Raw genomic sequence first — 18,146 nt, 5'->3', positions numbered from 1 at the left:
AACATTTTCATGACATAGAGTTGTTTTTACTCAAGTTGGACTTTTTACCAGGAGAGCACCTTCCTGGGGAGCTGGGAGGTGAATAATACCAAATCTGTCTTCACATTGGGCAAGCTTAAACTGAATTGGTAACCTGCTTTCTCAACTGATATTCTGAGATTTATGCCCTTACGGTCTCTCACTCGAATAAATGTTTTTGAAATAAAGCAAGCATAGGAGTTCCTCAAATATTTTACATCTTAGATATCAAGGCTGCTTGGTTCATCAGCACAAATAAACCATTAGCCCTATCAGTAGTTGTGACTACAGTGGGCAAAAATGAGTGAGAAAAATTTAATGATATTTACTGTTAGTATTTGAAGATTATATTCATCAGATGTTTATCCACTTGTGTTTATGAAGCTGGTAACCATATGTAAATTAGATACAGTGCAACACAGTACAAAAAGGTAGGTTGTACAGCAAATGATTCCTTAATGTATATTAGGGCACAGTGATGAAACAGGTATTATATTTCCCCACTCCCAATATAGAAGACTTTTAAAAATGACAAGAGAAATTGGAGGAAACAAAAGTCCTAAGTTATATTCATTTATATTTGTTTTTAAAGCCCCTGCTTTGTGCTAGAAATTAGTTTAGAATAGAAGGCACAAGTTTATGATCTTCGTAAAATGGAAAAGGCATTGGCATTATCCTCTGCCTCCTTCCCATTAAAAAAAAAAAGAAAGAAAAGAAAAGAAAAGAAAAGAAAAGAAAAGAAAAGAAAAGAAAGGAAAAGAAAAGAAAGAAAAGACCAGATGTAATGAAACAGAAACAAAATGGAAAAATGGCTAATAATCTTAGATATTCCTGGCCTAAAGGTACACTAGGGAGGAAAAAAGTACTCAGGAAGACTATCCTCCTAACGCCATATATGTCAAAGTGCATCAAGGACTATTATTTCACAGTCACCTATAATACTTGCAATAAAGCAAATATTTGGTCCTCAGCCTAGAATTTAAATCACCATATTCCTGAAGATTTCTTTTTCACACTAATTTTGAGAACCAGTGTCATCAGCCTAACATAAGTTGCTATGAAAAAGCTATAATCAGCAAAGAGAAAAGACTATAAGGAAAAAAGATATTCATTTATTAATTAATTTACTAAATTAAAAGATTTTGTTTAGTAATAGTGTCATTATCTCAGATAATTATAATTCCAAATGTCTTTGAGAAATTTAATCTTCAGTTTATTGTGGATAAAAAGTAAAATATGATTCTGGATCAACACATCAATTTTGATTACTCTAACAACACAATATTTAATGGCACTATCATATGTATAATTATATAATAACAGTACTAATATATATAATTTTCTCCAGAAGTCAGCAAATGGCTCTAAGATCTTATGTGCAATAAATGAAACAACAAAAGTTCTTTGGCTAAAGAAAAACACAAATTGATTAGGTAAATGGTTCTCAATGGAGGTAAATGTAAGGGTAGCAATTATTTATCTCCATAATTATGGATTCTTTTTTTTTTTTTTTTTAATTTTTTTTTTCAACATTTATTTATTTTTGGGACAGAGAGAGACAGAGCATGAACGGGGGAGGGGCAGAGAGAGAGGGAGACACAGAATCGGAAACAGGCTCCAGGCTCTGAGCCATCAGCCCAGAGCCTGACGCGGGGCTCGAACTCACGGACCGCGAGATCGTGACCTGGCTGAAGTCGGACGCTCAACCGACTGCGCCACCCAGGCGCCCCCATAATTATGGATTCTAATGGAACTTACTAAAAGGGCCAAAAGGGATGCTAAGGATAGTAGACATACTGAATGTACAAGGCAACTCCATAAAACAACAAAATATAATTGATCCAAATCCCACATACCTTTTGAACAACATGGCAAATGAACAAGTTTTTGTTCATAATTATCTGAGCCTAGAACTTAAGTCCATTTTACATATAAACTCAGAGTAGCTCTTGCATGTTTACAACATACACTGAATCTTCTAGAAATGCAACTACCGCGTAAGTTGAAAACCCATGCTATACGATTCTGATCAGAATTTAACAAAAATGTGTTCATGAGTTCAGAAAACTTCATCACCAATAGCTATGCTGTATATGGCAACCACAACACGCATCTCTGAGCACACCATGTGTCTACAGAGTATCTGAGACTCCTTTTAATAGACTAACAACTACATATTACTAGTATCAACTTATCAACAGCCCTGTAATTCATTAACAAAGTTATTAAAATTATATTATTTATATCATATATATATATATTCTTAAAAATCTGTAGAACTACAATACAAAATCTTTGTGGTAGAAATTACATATTAAAATTATTTACCCATGAGTTGTCAATTATTTTTCAGCGCTTAAAATGTTCCCAGATGCCCACAATCCAATTCTGGCTCTTATATTACTGTATCTATTTCCATCCTATCATGTATTTCCTATTATCTATGAAATGATCTGGTTTCCAAACTCTTTTAAAATATCAAAAACTGAATGTATGCCTTAACATGCGGTGGTGTTTCAAGACAGAAAATACATTTCCTATGACATTTCATCATAATTTTGTCGATATTTTAACCACTCAAAGATCCAGCTCCTATTTGATATATAATACTTCCTCATTATTTCCATTTCATGCTTTAGCATGAGATCTCTAATTTCTGATTTAGCATCTTCATTGGGACCAGAGTGGATGAAAGGAGTTTCAGGGACTTCCTCCACATGGCCGTGTCTAATTTAATGGCTCTTTTTCCACAGGTCAGAAAGCTAATATGAGGGGTCCACTAGAGGCTACATATATCCATCCAATTATGCACTAGGGACAGGGAAAATGATCAGAGTCTGCAGACCTAATATAATCAATTAAACAGATTTATACCAAAATTCCATTTTTAACCTAGTCTCCATAAGTTTCCACTTTAACAAAGGACCTGTGACTCTTCATCTCTAAATGCCAGGAGCACTCCCTAATTTTCAAGATAATTAATTATGAAAATCCATAACCTTCTGAAGAATATTATTTCATTACCATTGAGAATCATTGACCTAATAAATTAATGTTTTCCTTTGCCCAGCCAAAATACTCTGAGCTTCACATTTACTGTGTACAAGACTTAAGAACAATTTATTGACTTGTTAGAATTTAGATATTTCCTGGTAATTGGAAGTAGATTAGAAGTCTAATTTAGGGTCAGTCCAGAAATGTGTTTTTTGTTTGTTTTTTTTCTTCGCATGTAGTTAAGATGAAATTTGTCAATGGTGTCTTTGGATATATTAACATGACTTCGTAAGATACATAGTAACAATACTGAAAAGATTTTTAAGTGAATAAATTAATGATATGTTGGCAATCACTATGAGTTCAAATACCTTATTCAAAAGCCCTTCAGAAGTATCTGTATTCCCTTTTCCAGTGACCAATAATCTACTAAATGGCTTGAGGTCCCATTGGAGAAACTGGAGGAATATTTATTGTGTATATTGATGAGATGGTATGGGTGCTTTCTCAACTTTATTTGATGGGTGCTGGGAACCAGAGATTCAGATCTGAATCATAAAAAAAGGGTGAAGAATCACAATTTTCCATTGAACAGCTGACATCAACTTTCTGCTTATTGGTTCATGGTTTGTTTGGTTTCCTTCTGTTAATGTAAGTCAAACAATAATCTAGTTGGCTGTCAATTTAGCTCATCCGTCAGAACTCACTTGGGCAATACCACAAATTCCTGCCAACCAACATGCCCTGTTGGCCTCTTGGTCTTGTTAACTGTTAAGTTAATTATATCTACATTTAAGGAAAGGTGCAACCACCTGGCCTTTACTATTCTGGATTCCTGACATACCCACTGACACTAGGGAGCCCAGCTGACTGGAAACATTTTCTATTTTCTACTATGGCCTACAGAGAACAGCTACCACTGAGTTTCACAGACTCCAGAGCTTCTCTTACTCTTTATTGCCTTCATGAAGGAAGTGTTCTGGACGACCTCCAAGAAAATAAAATCCATTAATGGGCTATCTGATATATGTAATTTATGTATTCCAATGCATCCAACTTACTGAGTTTTCTGACTCCAATACTCAAAATTTCTTCAAGATAGTTCTAGCATCCCCCAACCTATGGTCTAGAGGCAATCAGCATGCCCACATTTTAAAGAGCCATCAGCAACTACTGGTATATCAAGAAGACATGAAATCCTGAATCATAGGAGCACATCAGTAAATTCTCCCTCTCCCATCTTATATTTCATGCCCCTTGGTCCAATACCCGCCAGGTCCACTCTTATTCATATATGCACTGCTGATTCCTGCCTCTGCATATTTCTCAGGCTTTGCAACTTTTTCAGTAATATCTCTTACCTATCTACAGCAGAGAATGTGTCTTCCCAGTCATGCTACTTTGAGATTTGACACTTCTTCCTGATTTGGAGACAATAAGTGTAGGCAGGGTGCACTCTGGAGGAGGTCAAACAACTTTTTATAAAGCATAAATATCAGGTCAGGTGAAATCTTTGCATTGTTGCCAGGGAGAGGGAAGCTACCCTACTCTAACAAATGACAGAGGATGACTTCTAGCCAGGAGTCTTCAAGGGAATGAATCTAGGATTCAGGGTTCTGAGGTCATACTTATAAGTGTCCCTGATGTACACCTGAAACTCCCACTCCTTGTCATCAGGCAGTGACTGGCATGGATGAACTGTCACAGTTGACCTTTCAGTTTCATTTAGAGCCAGCCAACCTTATAATTAAATCCTGGGCATAAGTTTCAACATACTCTGTTCTCTAGCTGTAGAAGGTAAGGGTCTTTAAATGTCGTCATGAAGGCCTTCTGATGTTCGCAGTATGCCCTGAGTTGATGGAAGGCTTCTTCAACGTTTTTGGTTTTTGTTTTTGTTTTTTGTTTTTTTTTTTTATTTATTTTTGGGACAGAGAGAGACAGAGCATGAACGGGGGAGGGGCAGAGAGAGAGGGAGACACAGAATCGGAAACAGGCTCCAGGCTCTGAGCCATCAGCCCAGAGCCCGACGCAGGGCTCGAACTCACGGACCACGAGATCGTGACCTGGCTGAAGTCGGACGCTCAACCGACTGCGCCACCCAGGCGCCCCGGAAGGCTTCTTCTTTAAGGCTTTATGGCAGTTGACAAGAGCCAGCCAAGTCCACAATCATAGTTAGCTATCCCCCCATAACTTCCTGGTGTTAAAGTTTCTGCACAAACTCACACTTCTTCAACCTATACCTTATCCTATCAAACACAGTTAATATTCTCAATAATTATATTATAGCACAATAGGATAACCACTATCCCACTTACCATTATTAGCATTACAGTGCTTATTGCCATCTGGTAAGTCACCCAACTACAACATCCCATGCTGAAGGTCTGTTGCCAGGAGCCACTTCCAGAGCAACTGCCTTAGTTGGAATTACCTCAGTAGCAGATGCTGAAGATAAGAGCTTGGATATGGGTGTTGGCCAGTTATCTGAGGAAGCATTGGTGACATAGTGGGAAATGTAGAACAAATTCTCTCCCCTCACTGGTTGAGGATGACACGTATCGGCATAAACTGCCTTACCCTTCCTGGTTGCACTGGGCAGAAATGAGTAGCTTTGGAACTAAAAGAGGAACAAAGACTCTCATACTTTAGTGGAATGCCGGAAAAGTACAGGAAACTGTCCACTATAGCTTTGATGAAACCATGACAGCCAAGGGAGGTGGCAAGATACATCATAAGTATCTGCTACAACATTTAATCGAAACTTCTTTCACTTATTTTTATTTTATTAAAGAATATTATTTCCCACTGAAGAACACCAATTTCTTTCACAAGGGATTTTTAGAAGGCTGAAGAAATAAAACAAGTTTACTACTGACTTCTTTACACTATTACATTGAAAAGTGAGAATTTCACAGTATCAAGTTGTATTTCACAGAATGAAATACGTGTTACCTTCACATGTAAAACTGAGAAATTTTTCAAAAATAATGTTGTGTTTTCTTTGAAGTCTGCATGTTGCTCCTCAAAAGTACACAATTTTCATAGAGCATACCACCTCACTCATTACATATTTATCTTATAGTTCGTATCTCCATTATACTCATGTTATAAGTTACCATTCTCAGTTCCAAACTGTTTTTTAGGTCAGAGCCAGAATGAGAACTGTCAAGATAAATAATGTCGTGCCCCTTTAAATGAGTGTTTTGACCTCATTACTGTAGCCCTGGCAACCGTGTCTGCCACTCCCTTTCCCCCAGCTTATACCACAGGAAATGCATTCTTAAAATTTTCTCCATTTTGTTCCTTTAGCAACTGGTGGGCTTCACTGGGGGAGAGGGGATACTCTAAAAAGGGTTTGTACCCCTATCAATTCCTGTGGCCCGCAGGAGCTCTGCTCTCCAACAGTGCAAACCTGAACAGCCATTTATCAACTACCTCAGCTCAGCTCAGCTCTCCTAAGTTTCCAGTTGGTTTCACTCCAGGTAACCCAGTGTTCCAGTCCCCTCTCTCCCTGAAAGCTCCTGTTTCTCTCTACTTTTTTGGCCATTTGGTTACCCTGTGATCTCAGTTCTCCAATGATTTCCAGCAAGCTCATGGATTTTCAGTTTGCCCAGCTCTTTTTTCTTTCACTGTAAAGGTGGGACTGATGGGTACTATTTCCAGCTCTCTATGTCCTTACACAAAAATCGGAAGTGCTATAATCACTTCCATTTTCACTTCTTTCTTTGCTTTACTGATGTAGTTTCCCCTTCTGTTCACTGTATTCTATACCCAGAACATTCTACCTCCTCCTTCAAGTTTCAGCTCAAGTATCCTCTTCTCAAACTTACCTAATCCCTCCAGGGTGAATTAATCCCTCCCTTTTCAGTACTCCTTCAACACTTTCTTCATTCCATTCCATTAAATAAGCTTACTGAACCCTTACATTGTGGTACTGATGATATGGTCCCCAAAGAATGTCATTCTAGCAAAGGATACAGGCAAGTACACAGATAATGCAAGGAACAAATTAGCACATAGCAAAAGAACCAATTTCAGTTTGAGGAGGTTATGAAAAATACACAAGAAGATGTGAAGTCCAACTACATACTTAGAGCCAAAAAGAAATTATCCTGTGAAGAGGGAGAGGTTCACAAGCACTTCAAATCACTAATACAATAAATTAGTACATTATATTTTGGCTAGTGTCTCCATTGTTAGCCCGAAACATACTTTAAGCAAAAACTGTGTTATTCATCTTCAATAGTACAAGTACTCATTTAATAATTATTTAGTGATTTGAATGGCTAGCTTTGCTTCCTAACAAGAGTCTCATTTTCAATATAGGCACACTGTAGAAAATAATTGCTTTAAGAATGATGATCCTATTTTCATTGCCCCACACTCCAAAGCCAAATAAATAAAATGAAGAAAAAATAATGAATATAATTCTATCTACAAAGACCATCTAAAAAATACTATACTAATTAACATTTCAATTTTTCCCCGCCTATAAAAATCATAAATAAAATAAAAAAACGTTGAAAAAAAAATTTTAAAAAGGGGCGCCTGGGTGGCGCAGTCGGTTAAGCGTCCGACTTCAGCCAGGTCATGATCTCGCGGTCCGTGAGTTCGAGCCCCGCGTCAGGCTCTGGGCTGATGGCCCGGAGCCTGGAGCCTGTTTCCGATTCTGTGTCTCCCTCTCTCTCTGCCCCTCCCCCGTTCATGCTCTGTCTCTCTCTGTCCCAAAAATAAATAAAAAAACGTTGAAAAAAATAAAAATCATAAATAATAACTAGGGCAAAATGTACTTTCATCATTCAGAACTATATAATTTATTGTTTTACTATTTCATACATATGCCAAACCCTGTAACTCTGTATTTCTAAGCTTATAATCCCATGAGTTCCATGAATTAAAACACTGCTCTCTCTAATCTGGAAACAAAAGTATCTTACTACAGTACCACATCACATAAGAGATAATTATTATAAATGATTGTACCATTTATACAAAACTACAGTACAAATTTAAATTGTCAGTTTTAATTGATGGAATACTGGAATCTCAGAACAAAAATAAAATATTTATTGTTTGGGACCAGAACCTGATATATATTTCATGGAGGGGGAGAGTGAAACAAGAAGCAATGCAAAATAAAAATATAAGGCTCTTGTTAAAATTTTATTAAGAATTTCAAGATGGTGAAAGCAATGCATTAACCCAAGCATGATGCCCTTCTAAGCATGAAGCCCTGTGCAAATGCACAGACCAAGAAGGTGGCCTGCTTATGAACACTAATATTCAGCAAAATATTAGAAGTATCTGCTATATTAGAACACAGAACTCTGACTTAATTTCCAATGGTACTGAGACCAAAACAGCCTTCCTTAATAGGAATTTCCCTAAGATCTTATACTTTCACATCCTTTTTAAGAGACTATGGAGAAGGAATAAAATATGGTTGTGCTCACCTTCTCTGAACTTAAAAACCTATCATACCCAAATGCCTAGTCAAAGACATGATCATCTACCTTGAAATGTTTAAAATAATTCTACAGCAAATAGCATATTTGTTTTAAATAAAAACAAACAAAATGATCATTTTCCATGGTTAGCAGGTCTTTGGATATAAAAGTTTTAGAAAATCTTTTATTAGTTTTTTCATAATTCTATACTTATTAGAGTTTATGATTTGTGTCAAATACATTTATATCTAATATAAGTAAGTATATACAATTCAGAACCATAAAAATTATTTTAATATTATATGATATATTTAAATAAGAAAAAAAGAATGTTTAAATAACATCAAACAGCTGCTTTTTAGGGTTAATTTTGGGCAAGGTGAGAATAAATCTTGAGAATAACAACTAAATTATAAAAAGACAAAAATCATTCATAAAACTACTAAAAGCAGAGTAACAAGAGTGGGTTCATGTCTAGTAAAACGGAAAAAGAAGAAAAGTATAAGAACAACTTGAAAGTCTTAAATGACTACAATTTTAATTAACAATGACAGATTCAAAAGAAAGGCAAAAAACATTTGATTAGAGTTATTTATTCAATAAGATATGGAGGAAAATTATAAAAATAAAATTCAAATTTGATATATGTGTTTTCCAAAAATTTAAGAGTATTTCTTTTTTTTTAGAAAGATACTAAAGACAGAGGCAGCTGGGTGACTCATCAGTTAAGCGTCCAACTTCAGCTCTGGTCATGATCTCACAGTCCATGAGTTTGAGCCCAACGTCAGGCTCTGTACTGACAGCTCAGAGCCTGGAACCTGCTTCAGATTCTGTGTCTCCCTCTCTCTCTGCCCCTCCCCCACTCACACTCTGTCTCTCAAAAATAAATAAATGTTAAAAAAAAAAAAAAAAAAAAAAAAGAAAGATACCAAAGGCAAACATATTCTATGGGTTCTATTTTAAAGGCTCTGAAAAAAGGCCATCTTAAAAGGCTTAATTTTGGGGGTGCCTGGGTGGTTCAGTTAGTTGAGCATCTGACTTCATCCCAGGTCATGATCTCATAGCTTGTGAGTTCCAGCCCCGCATCAGGCTCTGTGCAGACAGCTCAAAGCCTGGAGCCTGCTTCGGATTCCATGTCTCCCTCTCTTTCTGCCCCTCCCCTGCTCATACTCTGTGTCTCTCAAAAAATAAACATTAAAAAAATTTAAAAGCTTAATTTTTCATGAGAATTGATAAAATGCAACAGAACTTAGTTTACAATAATATTGGCTGCTTAACTAGTGTAACACTAAACTTAAAAAAGAAAACCTAAACAATTAGTTTACAGCAGAAATTCAATCCACAAAAGTTTTAAAAATTCGTTTTTACTTACAATTGACACTGATCACCTTTTATTCCTTTAGTTGTGCAGAAACATTTTCCTGTGTGCATATGACAAATGTTGGCATGGCCACTGCATGTACAAGCTGTAAGTCAAAACAAAAATAACACTTAATATTCTCCATCAAAAACTTGTATCACATTTCCGGGTATTATTTTTATCTTATTTTTATACTGTGTATTTTCTCCCTGCCACCCAAAAACTAGGGTTACCACATAAGTTATCTTTAACTAAAGGCAAGTAAATTCACTTATTTAAAAATTTTGTGAAACTCTTTAAAGTCTTTGGGGCATCCTGAAGTTTAGTACGGATACACATATTATTGTATTCTTCTTTGGGTTCCTTTCCACTTCTGATTTGCTACATCTACTTGATGAAATGAATTTCAAAGAGTACAAGAGTTTTGGAGTCAAACAGCTTGGCATTAAAATGTACATCTATAATCACCAGCTATGTGACCTTGGGCAATTTATTTAACTTCTCTATGCTTCAGTTGCTTCATCTGCAAAAAAAATGACAGTAATACTTAGTTCTTAATTGGATGTTATATGTAAGTGATGGATCACTAAATTCTACTATATATTATACAGTATACTATATGTTAACTAACTAGAATTTGTAATAAAAAATTGAAACAATAATTAAATAAATAAAAATACTTAGCTCTTAGTAGGGATGTGAAAATTAAATGAGATCATGTGTTATTATTTTTATTTTTTTAATATGAAATTTATTGTCAAATTGATTTCCATAGAACACCCAGTGCTCATCCCAACAGGTGCCCTCCTTAATACCCATCACCCACCATCCCCTCCTTCCCATCCCCCATCAACCCTCAGTTTATTCTCAGTTTTTAAGAGTCTCTTATGGTTTGCTCCCTCCCTCTCTAACTTTTTTTTTTCCTTCCCCTCCCCCCATGGTCTTCTGTTAAGTTTCTCAGGATCCACATGTGTTTTTAAATATCTAACACAAATCAAGCACCTAATATATGCAGCTATTACTTCCACTGCTATTATCACTGCCAATGATATAATAAAAATAGTTCTATCCATGTCAAAAAAGCATGCCTGTTTATTGCCCCCAAACCATCTTAATAAGCTTCTCAGATCATTCTCAGTTTTAGTATTCCAGAATATTAACTGAAACATTCCATGGTGTAATAGTACACAGTCAATTTGGCTCAGGTGAACTCATTTCATCTTACTCTGCATTCCTTATTAAAGAGTAGCATTCCCATCATTTGGAACACCAACTTCATATTTAATTGTGTCCAACATCCAATTGATTGGTAGGTTCTAGTTTCTGCATGCACAATCCCTCTTGTATCTAATCCCTCCTTTTCATTGTGATAGCCACTAATTGGTAGTACAGTATTGTCATTCACCTTCTCTTACTGACACCAATACAATCCCATATCTGATCTTTCTACCTGGGCTACAACTCATTGCCAATCCTAAAATATAGTCTAAAGAGACAAGGCCAACCAAGTCACTAGCCCTTTCAAAGACTTTCAATGAGAACTACGCTGTTCCTACACACCTCCATCTAGTTACATCACTCTCTTGATGAAAATGAAACAATGTGGTCTTTTCCTGATTCAGATATACATATATAAATCAGTTAATGAGTCACTGGTTTTGATCAAAGTATAAAATATTCTAGAACACTATGCACCTTTCTAATTGCTTATGATTATCTGCTTTCATGATTAATATAAAGTAAATACACCCAACCCTACCCTAGTTTTGGTACTAGGTAGATTTTTAAGAACTTGGGGTTGTTTTTGTTGCTTGTTTGTTTTTTGCTAGAAGAGATTTCCACAGAAAAGTGTGATTGCTTCCACTTAAAGAATATTTAAATAAATCAGCATAATTTTCCTTTAAGTTTGTAGAATTAACTATGGAAACACAACATGTGAGAATTACAAAAAATGAATGACAATGGGTAGTATTGCAAGGAATAAAGAAAACTATCAACAAGCAATAATGGGTCCCTAAGATGTATTGATTACATCTAACTTCAGAAATAGTAAATGAATGTACCATGATATCTTAGTATTAACTTGCAGAGTTTCATATTGTTTTATATTCAGCACTTTACTAAAAATAATGATACACATTAATATTTTAAAACTCAGATAAACCTTTTATTTACCCTTTATGGCAGAACTGGATAAGAGTTATGTTTGCAGAGTTTCTTAAAAGAATTTTCATTGTATAGTAGCTTTAATAATTCCTGAGACCAAAAAAAAAAAAAATTGTGTTAAAGTACCTTTTAATGTAAGCTCATTTTGAGAGAATTCCCTTGTGGTTCTGTACTTCAGGCTAAAATGGCACAAATGTATTCTAAATTCAATTTTTTAGGATTTATACTTCATGACACTGTTGAAATTATTCTGTTGTCAGCGTTTGAGGTTATCTTTTTATGCTGAATAAGCACCTATGAAACCATCATACGGTGGCCTTTTGTTTGGCAAATTTTATATGATGATGATTTTATAGCCTAGACATACACTAGAGGGACATTATGTGGTCACATGTTATTTCTCTTCCTCTACAGTATAAAGCTGAAATATCAACTTATAAGCAAAACTGAACAATACGAATAGAAAAAAAAAGATGTGATATGGGTTATTCCAACAAGTTGTACGTGAGGAATATACTTTTTTTTAAATTTTTTTTTAACGTTTATTTATTTTTGAGATAGAGAGAGAGACAGAGCATGAATGGGGGAGGGTCAGAGAGAGGGAGACACAGAATCCGAAACAGGCACCAGGCTCTGAGCTGTCAGCACAGAGCCCGACGCGGGGCTCGAACTCATGGACCGCGAGATCATGACCTGAGCTGAAGTCGGACGCTTAGCCGACTGAGCCACCCAGGCGCCCCTATACTTTGAAACATGAAACCAAAAAGCAGTCATTGGCAGTACTTGTTGCAAAGTCAGTTCATGTGCCTAAGTAACTTTCATGGTTCTATCGTTACTATCTGTGGAATACCTATAGTAATAATTTATGGAAGTTTGGAAATAATGCCCATTTAATATCCTTTGTATACTTCCAGCATATTATACTTGATTTTTAGTAGATATGCTATATATTATATTTTAAAGTAGTAAGAATTCTGGCAAAGGCAAATGTTCAAATAGCTAACCTAAAGCTCTATTCTTCAAACTTACATTTTTATTTACAGCAACAAACTTATGTATGAAAAGGGAAAACAGAATATAGTGGTTTCTTTTTGATATAAACATGAAATGTTGATACCAATAATAACCTTAGCAACCTGATTTTCTCACTAAAAATGCAAGAATTACAACTTTGCCATGTACCTGTTGTTGAGACAGTGTGATCAGTGTGATTTTTTTTTTTTTTTTTTACTGAAATAATGAAAGGTCTCATTTTTTAAGTTTTTTTATGTTTGTTTATTTTTGAGAGAGAGACAGAGCATGAGCAGGGAAGGGGCAGACAGCGAGAGAGACACAGAATCCGAAGCAGGCTCTAGGCTCTGAGCTGTCAGCACAGAGCCCGACGCAGGGCTTGAACTCATGGACTGCGAGATCATGACCTGAGCCGAAGTCGGACACTTAACCGACTGAGCCACGCAGGTGCCCCTAGATAGATCTCATAATTAAAAACAGACCATCTAACTTACAGAAATGACTTTGTTTAGTTAGGATATTTGACATCTGTACTTGCCTAAATAAAAAGTAGTAAAACTCAGTTATTTAGTCCTAGATCCAATATGTACTAAATAATCTTGGGTGTAAGGCATTGCTCTAGAACTGTAATTGGATGGGAAACAAGAATCTAGAACTAAGTAACTGGAACCTTCAGGCAAATGGCACTGTATCAAGGATTTCAGTTATAGATTGGAAAGTCATAAAGTGCCAGGCTGTAAGATTTTTATTTTATATTCCAAAGCTAACATTTTCAAAAATGGAAAGAGAAATGCTAACATCTATTCTAACTGTATCCCTGAGGCCCATTTCCAATTCTGTATGGGCCATAAGTTAAGACTGTGTTTTACATTTTTAAAAGATTATGAAGAGAAGGAGGTGAAGGTGGCGATAAAGGAGGGAAGGAGGAGGGGAAGGAGGAGGCAACAACAGTAGCAACTGTATCTGGTCTACAAAAACAAAATTTACTATTTAACACTTTAGAGAGAGAAAAAAAAAGCCAATCCCTAATCTAGACAGTCTGGACTCACATAATTTGTCAGTTTTCCCGAAACCACATTTAAAACCACTTGGTTTTGTTTTCCTAATAGAAGAGAACCCTCTCCTATTTAAAACAATTAAAATTTTTCACCAAAATGAATTTTTTTTTTAATTTTTTTTTCAACGTTTATTTATTTTTGGGACAGAGAGAGAGCATGAACGGGGGAGGAGCAGAGAGAGAGGGAGACACAGAATCGGAAACAGGCTCCAGGCTCCGAGCCATCAGCCCAGAGCCTGACGCGGGGCTCGAACTCACGGACCGCGAGATCGTGACCTGGCTGAAGCCGGACGCTTAACCGACTGCGCCACCCAGGCGCCCCTCACCAAAATGAATTTTAACTCAACTCTTCTGGAATTGCATTCTCAATACCCTGTGTTTAGTTTTATAAAAGAGTAACCTTAGTCTTGTTTCATTTTCCTTGATAAAAGAAAATGGGTCATACTTTATTTTCTTACTCTATCCGGCTATATTTCTTGACCATTGCTAATGACTGCTTAAAGTATTTAAACCCTTTGTAATTGATTTCTTACATTTTATTTATTTAATCTAGTATTTATTCAACTAAAAAATGAATAAATGGGCTACAAATGAGGCAAGAATAAAACATTAGAACATATTCACAAAGCAAACATCAATATCGAAAGAAATACCAGTTTTGTTCCCTCGTCGTCCTACCACCAAAAATCACTACTTGCCTCAAGTTCAAATTCTTAAGTTCAAATTGACTGAATTTTTAAAAAATATCCCTTTTGGGGGGGGGTGCCTGCACGGCTTAGTCAGTTAAGTGTCTGACTCTTGGTTTCGGCTCAGGTCAAGATTTCATGGTTTCATGGGTTCGAGCCCCGCGTCAGGCTCTGTACTGACAGTGCGGAGCCTACTTGGGATTCTCCCTCTCTCTCTCTCTCTCTGCCCCTCTCTTACTCACACTGTCTCTCTCTCAAAAGTGATCAAAATTTTTTTTAAAATATATCTTTTTGAATCTGTATTGTTTTCAATGAAGTTACTTTAAAAGATGCTTTGAATACTTAATTGATGAATCACATAATCTGAAAAAACATTAAGTATTCATTATGTTATAAATATAAAACGTGAAGTAGGTTAATAACAATACCAATATTTTGTATCTATACATGACTATACTATTTCTGAGGTACTTTCACACATATTACCTATTTAATCTTTCACCATTCATGTTATTATACACATTTGACATAGGAATGGCTTCAAAGAAAAAACAAAACAAGCAAACAAACAAAAACATAGCCATGCTTATACATCTAGTAAGTAGCGAAGTTAAGAATTATATTCTGGGATTCCTTAAACCTCTTATCAGAAAATATATGTTTGCATGTGATGAATTTATGTACATGTAGACAACATGTAGCCTACTGACCACATATGTTGTTAATTTCAAATATGATTTACAATGTACTTTTTAAAGTTCAAAAGCTTAAATCACTATATTGTACACTTGAAACTGATTTAATACTGTAAGATAACTGTACTTAAAATAAAATAAAATGTAATAGAAATAAAAAGTGTTTAAAGCTGAAACTGACCACACATATTTTACACACACAAACCAACCGTCACAATCAAACACACTAAAACTATTAGTTTTACAAGGTTGACTCATCATTTGCAGATTCATTAATATACATATTAAAAAATCTAAAGAGAAAAAAATATTGTCACTCTAGACACTAAAAATTCTGACAAAAATAAATGTTCATTCCTGATAAAATATTAAAGAAAACAGGAATGAGATGATACTTCTTAGATAACTATATACATCTACAGACATTATATACAAAAATAATCAATATCTTGCGTAATAAGGAAACAATAGAAGCATTTTTTTCTGCTAAGAACAGGAACAAAGCAAGACTATCCAGTAACTCTTTTACTACTAATATTGTACTGGAGATATTAGCCAGTGTAATTATACAAGAAAAATTAATTGATACTTAAGAACTAGAAAGAAAAAGTTAAACTATCTCCACCTGGAAATGATACAGTAGTATGCCTGGGAATCAATCCCAGAGAAGCAGTAGTAACACAAACTAAAACATTAAACAATCCAGTAAAGTAACATAATTAAATAACATACTGAAACCAATAACCTTCTAATAATAAAAAACAGGTAACAGATAGAAAATTAGTTTATAATTGGAATGAAGAAGATAAAATATTTGGGAATAAATTTTTTAAAAATATATGAAAAATCCATTGTAGGCATAAAAGTAGTTGTGAATAAATAAAAAAAAAATGTTGCTCTTGAAAAAAAAAAGCAACCAACATCACAAAGATGTCAGTTCTGTTTGAATTAATTCATGAATCTTACATCTCAATAAAAATACCACATTTTGATGGGAATTAATTGATAATAATCATCATATAAAAAATAAACATGCAAGAATAGCCAGGAAAACACTAAAAAAGCTTAAAAAAAACAGCCTACTAGACATTAAAACATTCATAAGCTCTCTATAATTAAAACACTGAGATAATGGCACATCAATGGAGAAACAGCTCAGCAGAGTACAATAGAAAATCCATAAATAGAACCAAATACATATGAAACTTTAGTATATAAAAAGTGTCTATATTAAATCATGGATCAAAATGAATTTTTTAAAATAAATGTCACTGGGACAATGGATAGAAAAAGGTTACATTATATTTTTTAATTTTAAAAATTTATTTATTAATTTTGAGAGAGAGAGAGCACAAGCAGGGGAAAGGCAGAGACCCAGGGAGAGAAAACCCCAAGCAGGCTCCGCACTGTCGACATGGAGCCTCACGGGACAAACCGTGAGATTATGACCTGAGCTGAAATCAAGAGTCGGTAGCTTAACTGACTGAGCCACCCCAGGCACCCCCAAAAAAAGGTAACCTTAGATCCATACTTCACACCATACACAAAATTAAACTCCAAAAGCATCAGTGACCTAAATGTAAAAAAGTAAAACTATACAGGTAAGCCAAGAATATACAAGTAACTTAGATAACTAGGATGTAAAAAAAAGGTATTCTAACTCTAATTCTAAGAGTGATAATTTTGGGGCACCTGGGTGGCTCAGTCGGTTGAGCATCCAACTTCAGCTCAGGTCATGATCTCAAGGTTTATGGGCTTGAGCCCCATGTCAGGCTCTGTGCTGACAGCTTGGAGCCTGGAGCTTGCTTCAGATGCTGTGTCTCCCTCTCTCTCTGTGCCCCTTCCCCACTTGGGTTCTCTCTCTCTCTCTCTCTAAAATAAACATTCAAAAAAACATTAAAATAAAATAAGTGATAATTTTGATGACATTAAAATATAAAGACTTCAGCATGGCAAAATAAATAATAATCACCATAAGCAAGGTCAAAAGACAGACCAACTTAGAGAAAATTATTCAACAGATAGATAATATTCCTAATAAGTAAAGAACTCATGTCAAATTGAGGAAAAAATATGAAAATATCCCCAAAGAGAATTGAACAAATACACAGACAATTAACATAAAATATAAAAATGGTCCTTAGATACATAAAGACAAGTTTAACTTCACCCATAAGAGAACTAAAAATTAAAACACTGATTTACTAATTTTCACCTATCAGACAAAAGTTGAAAAGTATAAAAATATATTCTGTTCACAAATCTATGTGGAAATAGGTACTCTTATACACTGCTAGTGGGAATGCAGACTGGTACAATCATTGCTAGGAATACTGTGTATGTTTTTATCTAACTTAGCATGCTCCCTTTGAGGAATTTATCCTGATGAAACACCTCTTATAGTACAGAAATATCTATGCACACAGAAGTTTCCACTACCATTACTGACATTTGAAATTATTGGAATTCGCCTAAATATTCAGAGTTAGAAGAATAGTTGAATAAACTGTGGTATATTCTCAAAATGCAGTACTAGGTAGCTATAAAAAGAATGAGGAAGATCTCTGTAAGTAACATGGAATGATTTCCAAATTATGTTATTATATGACAAAAAAAGTACAATAGACATGTTACCCTTTGTGTAAAAAAATAAGAAAATGTGCATGTTTCTGCATATTTAATTTAAAAAACATAGGGAGGATAAACCAGAGA

At 35.1% G+C, this 18,146-nt stretch overlaps 1 protein-coding gene across 2 annotated transcripts in view; it reads right to left on the bottom strand.

The window, feature by feature from the left end:
• Positions 1 to 18,146, bottom strand: part of ATRNL1 (attractin like 1) — a 772,750-nt gene that overhangs the window by 527,485 nt on the left and 227,119 nt on the right. For both annotated transcript variants that reach the window (XM_025917756.2, XM_086680957.1), the window contains exon 20: positions 9,832 to 9,925. In XM_025917756.2, coding sequence (XP_025773541.2) covers positions 9,832 to 9,925 — 94 coding nt within the window. The remainder of the gene's footprint in view (positions 1 to 9,831; positions 9,926 to 18,146) is intronic.

The sequence above is a fragment of the Puma concolor genome, chromosome D2 (genome assembly GCF_028749965.1).
Source record: "Puma concolor isolate L17-30 chromosome D2, mPumCon1.1.hap2, whole genome shotgun sequence".
Taxonomy (NCBI): Eukaryota; Metazoa; Chordata; class Mammalia; order Carnivora; family Felidae; genus Puma; species Puma concolor.
This window is presented reverse-complemented; position numbering and strand designations above follow the sequence as displayed.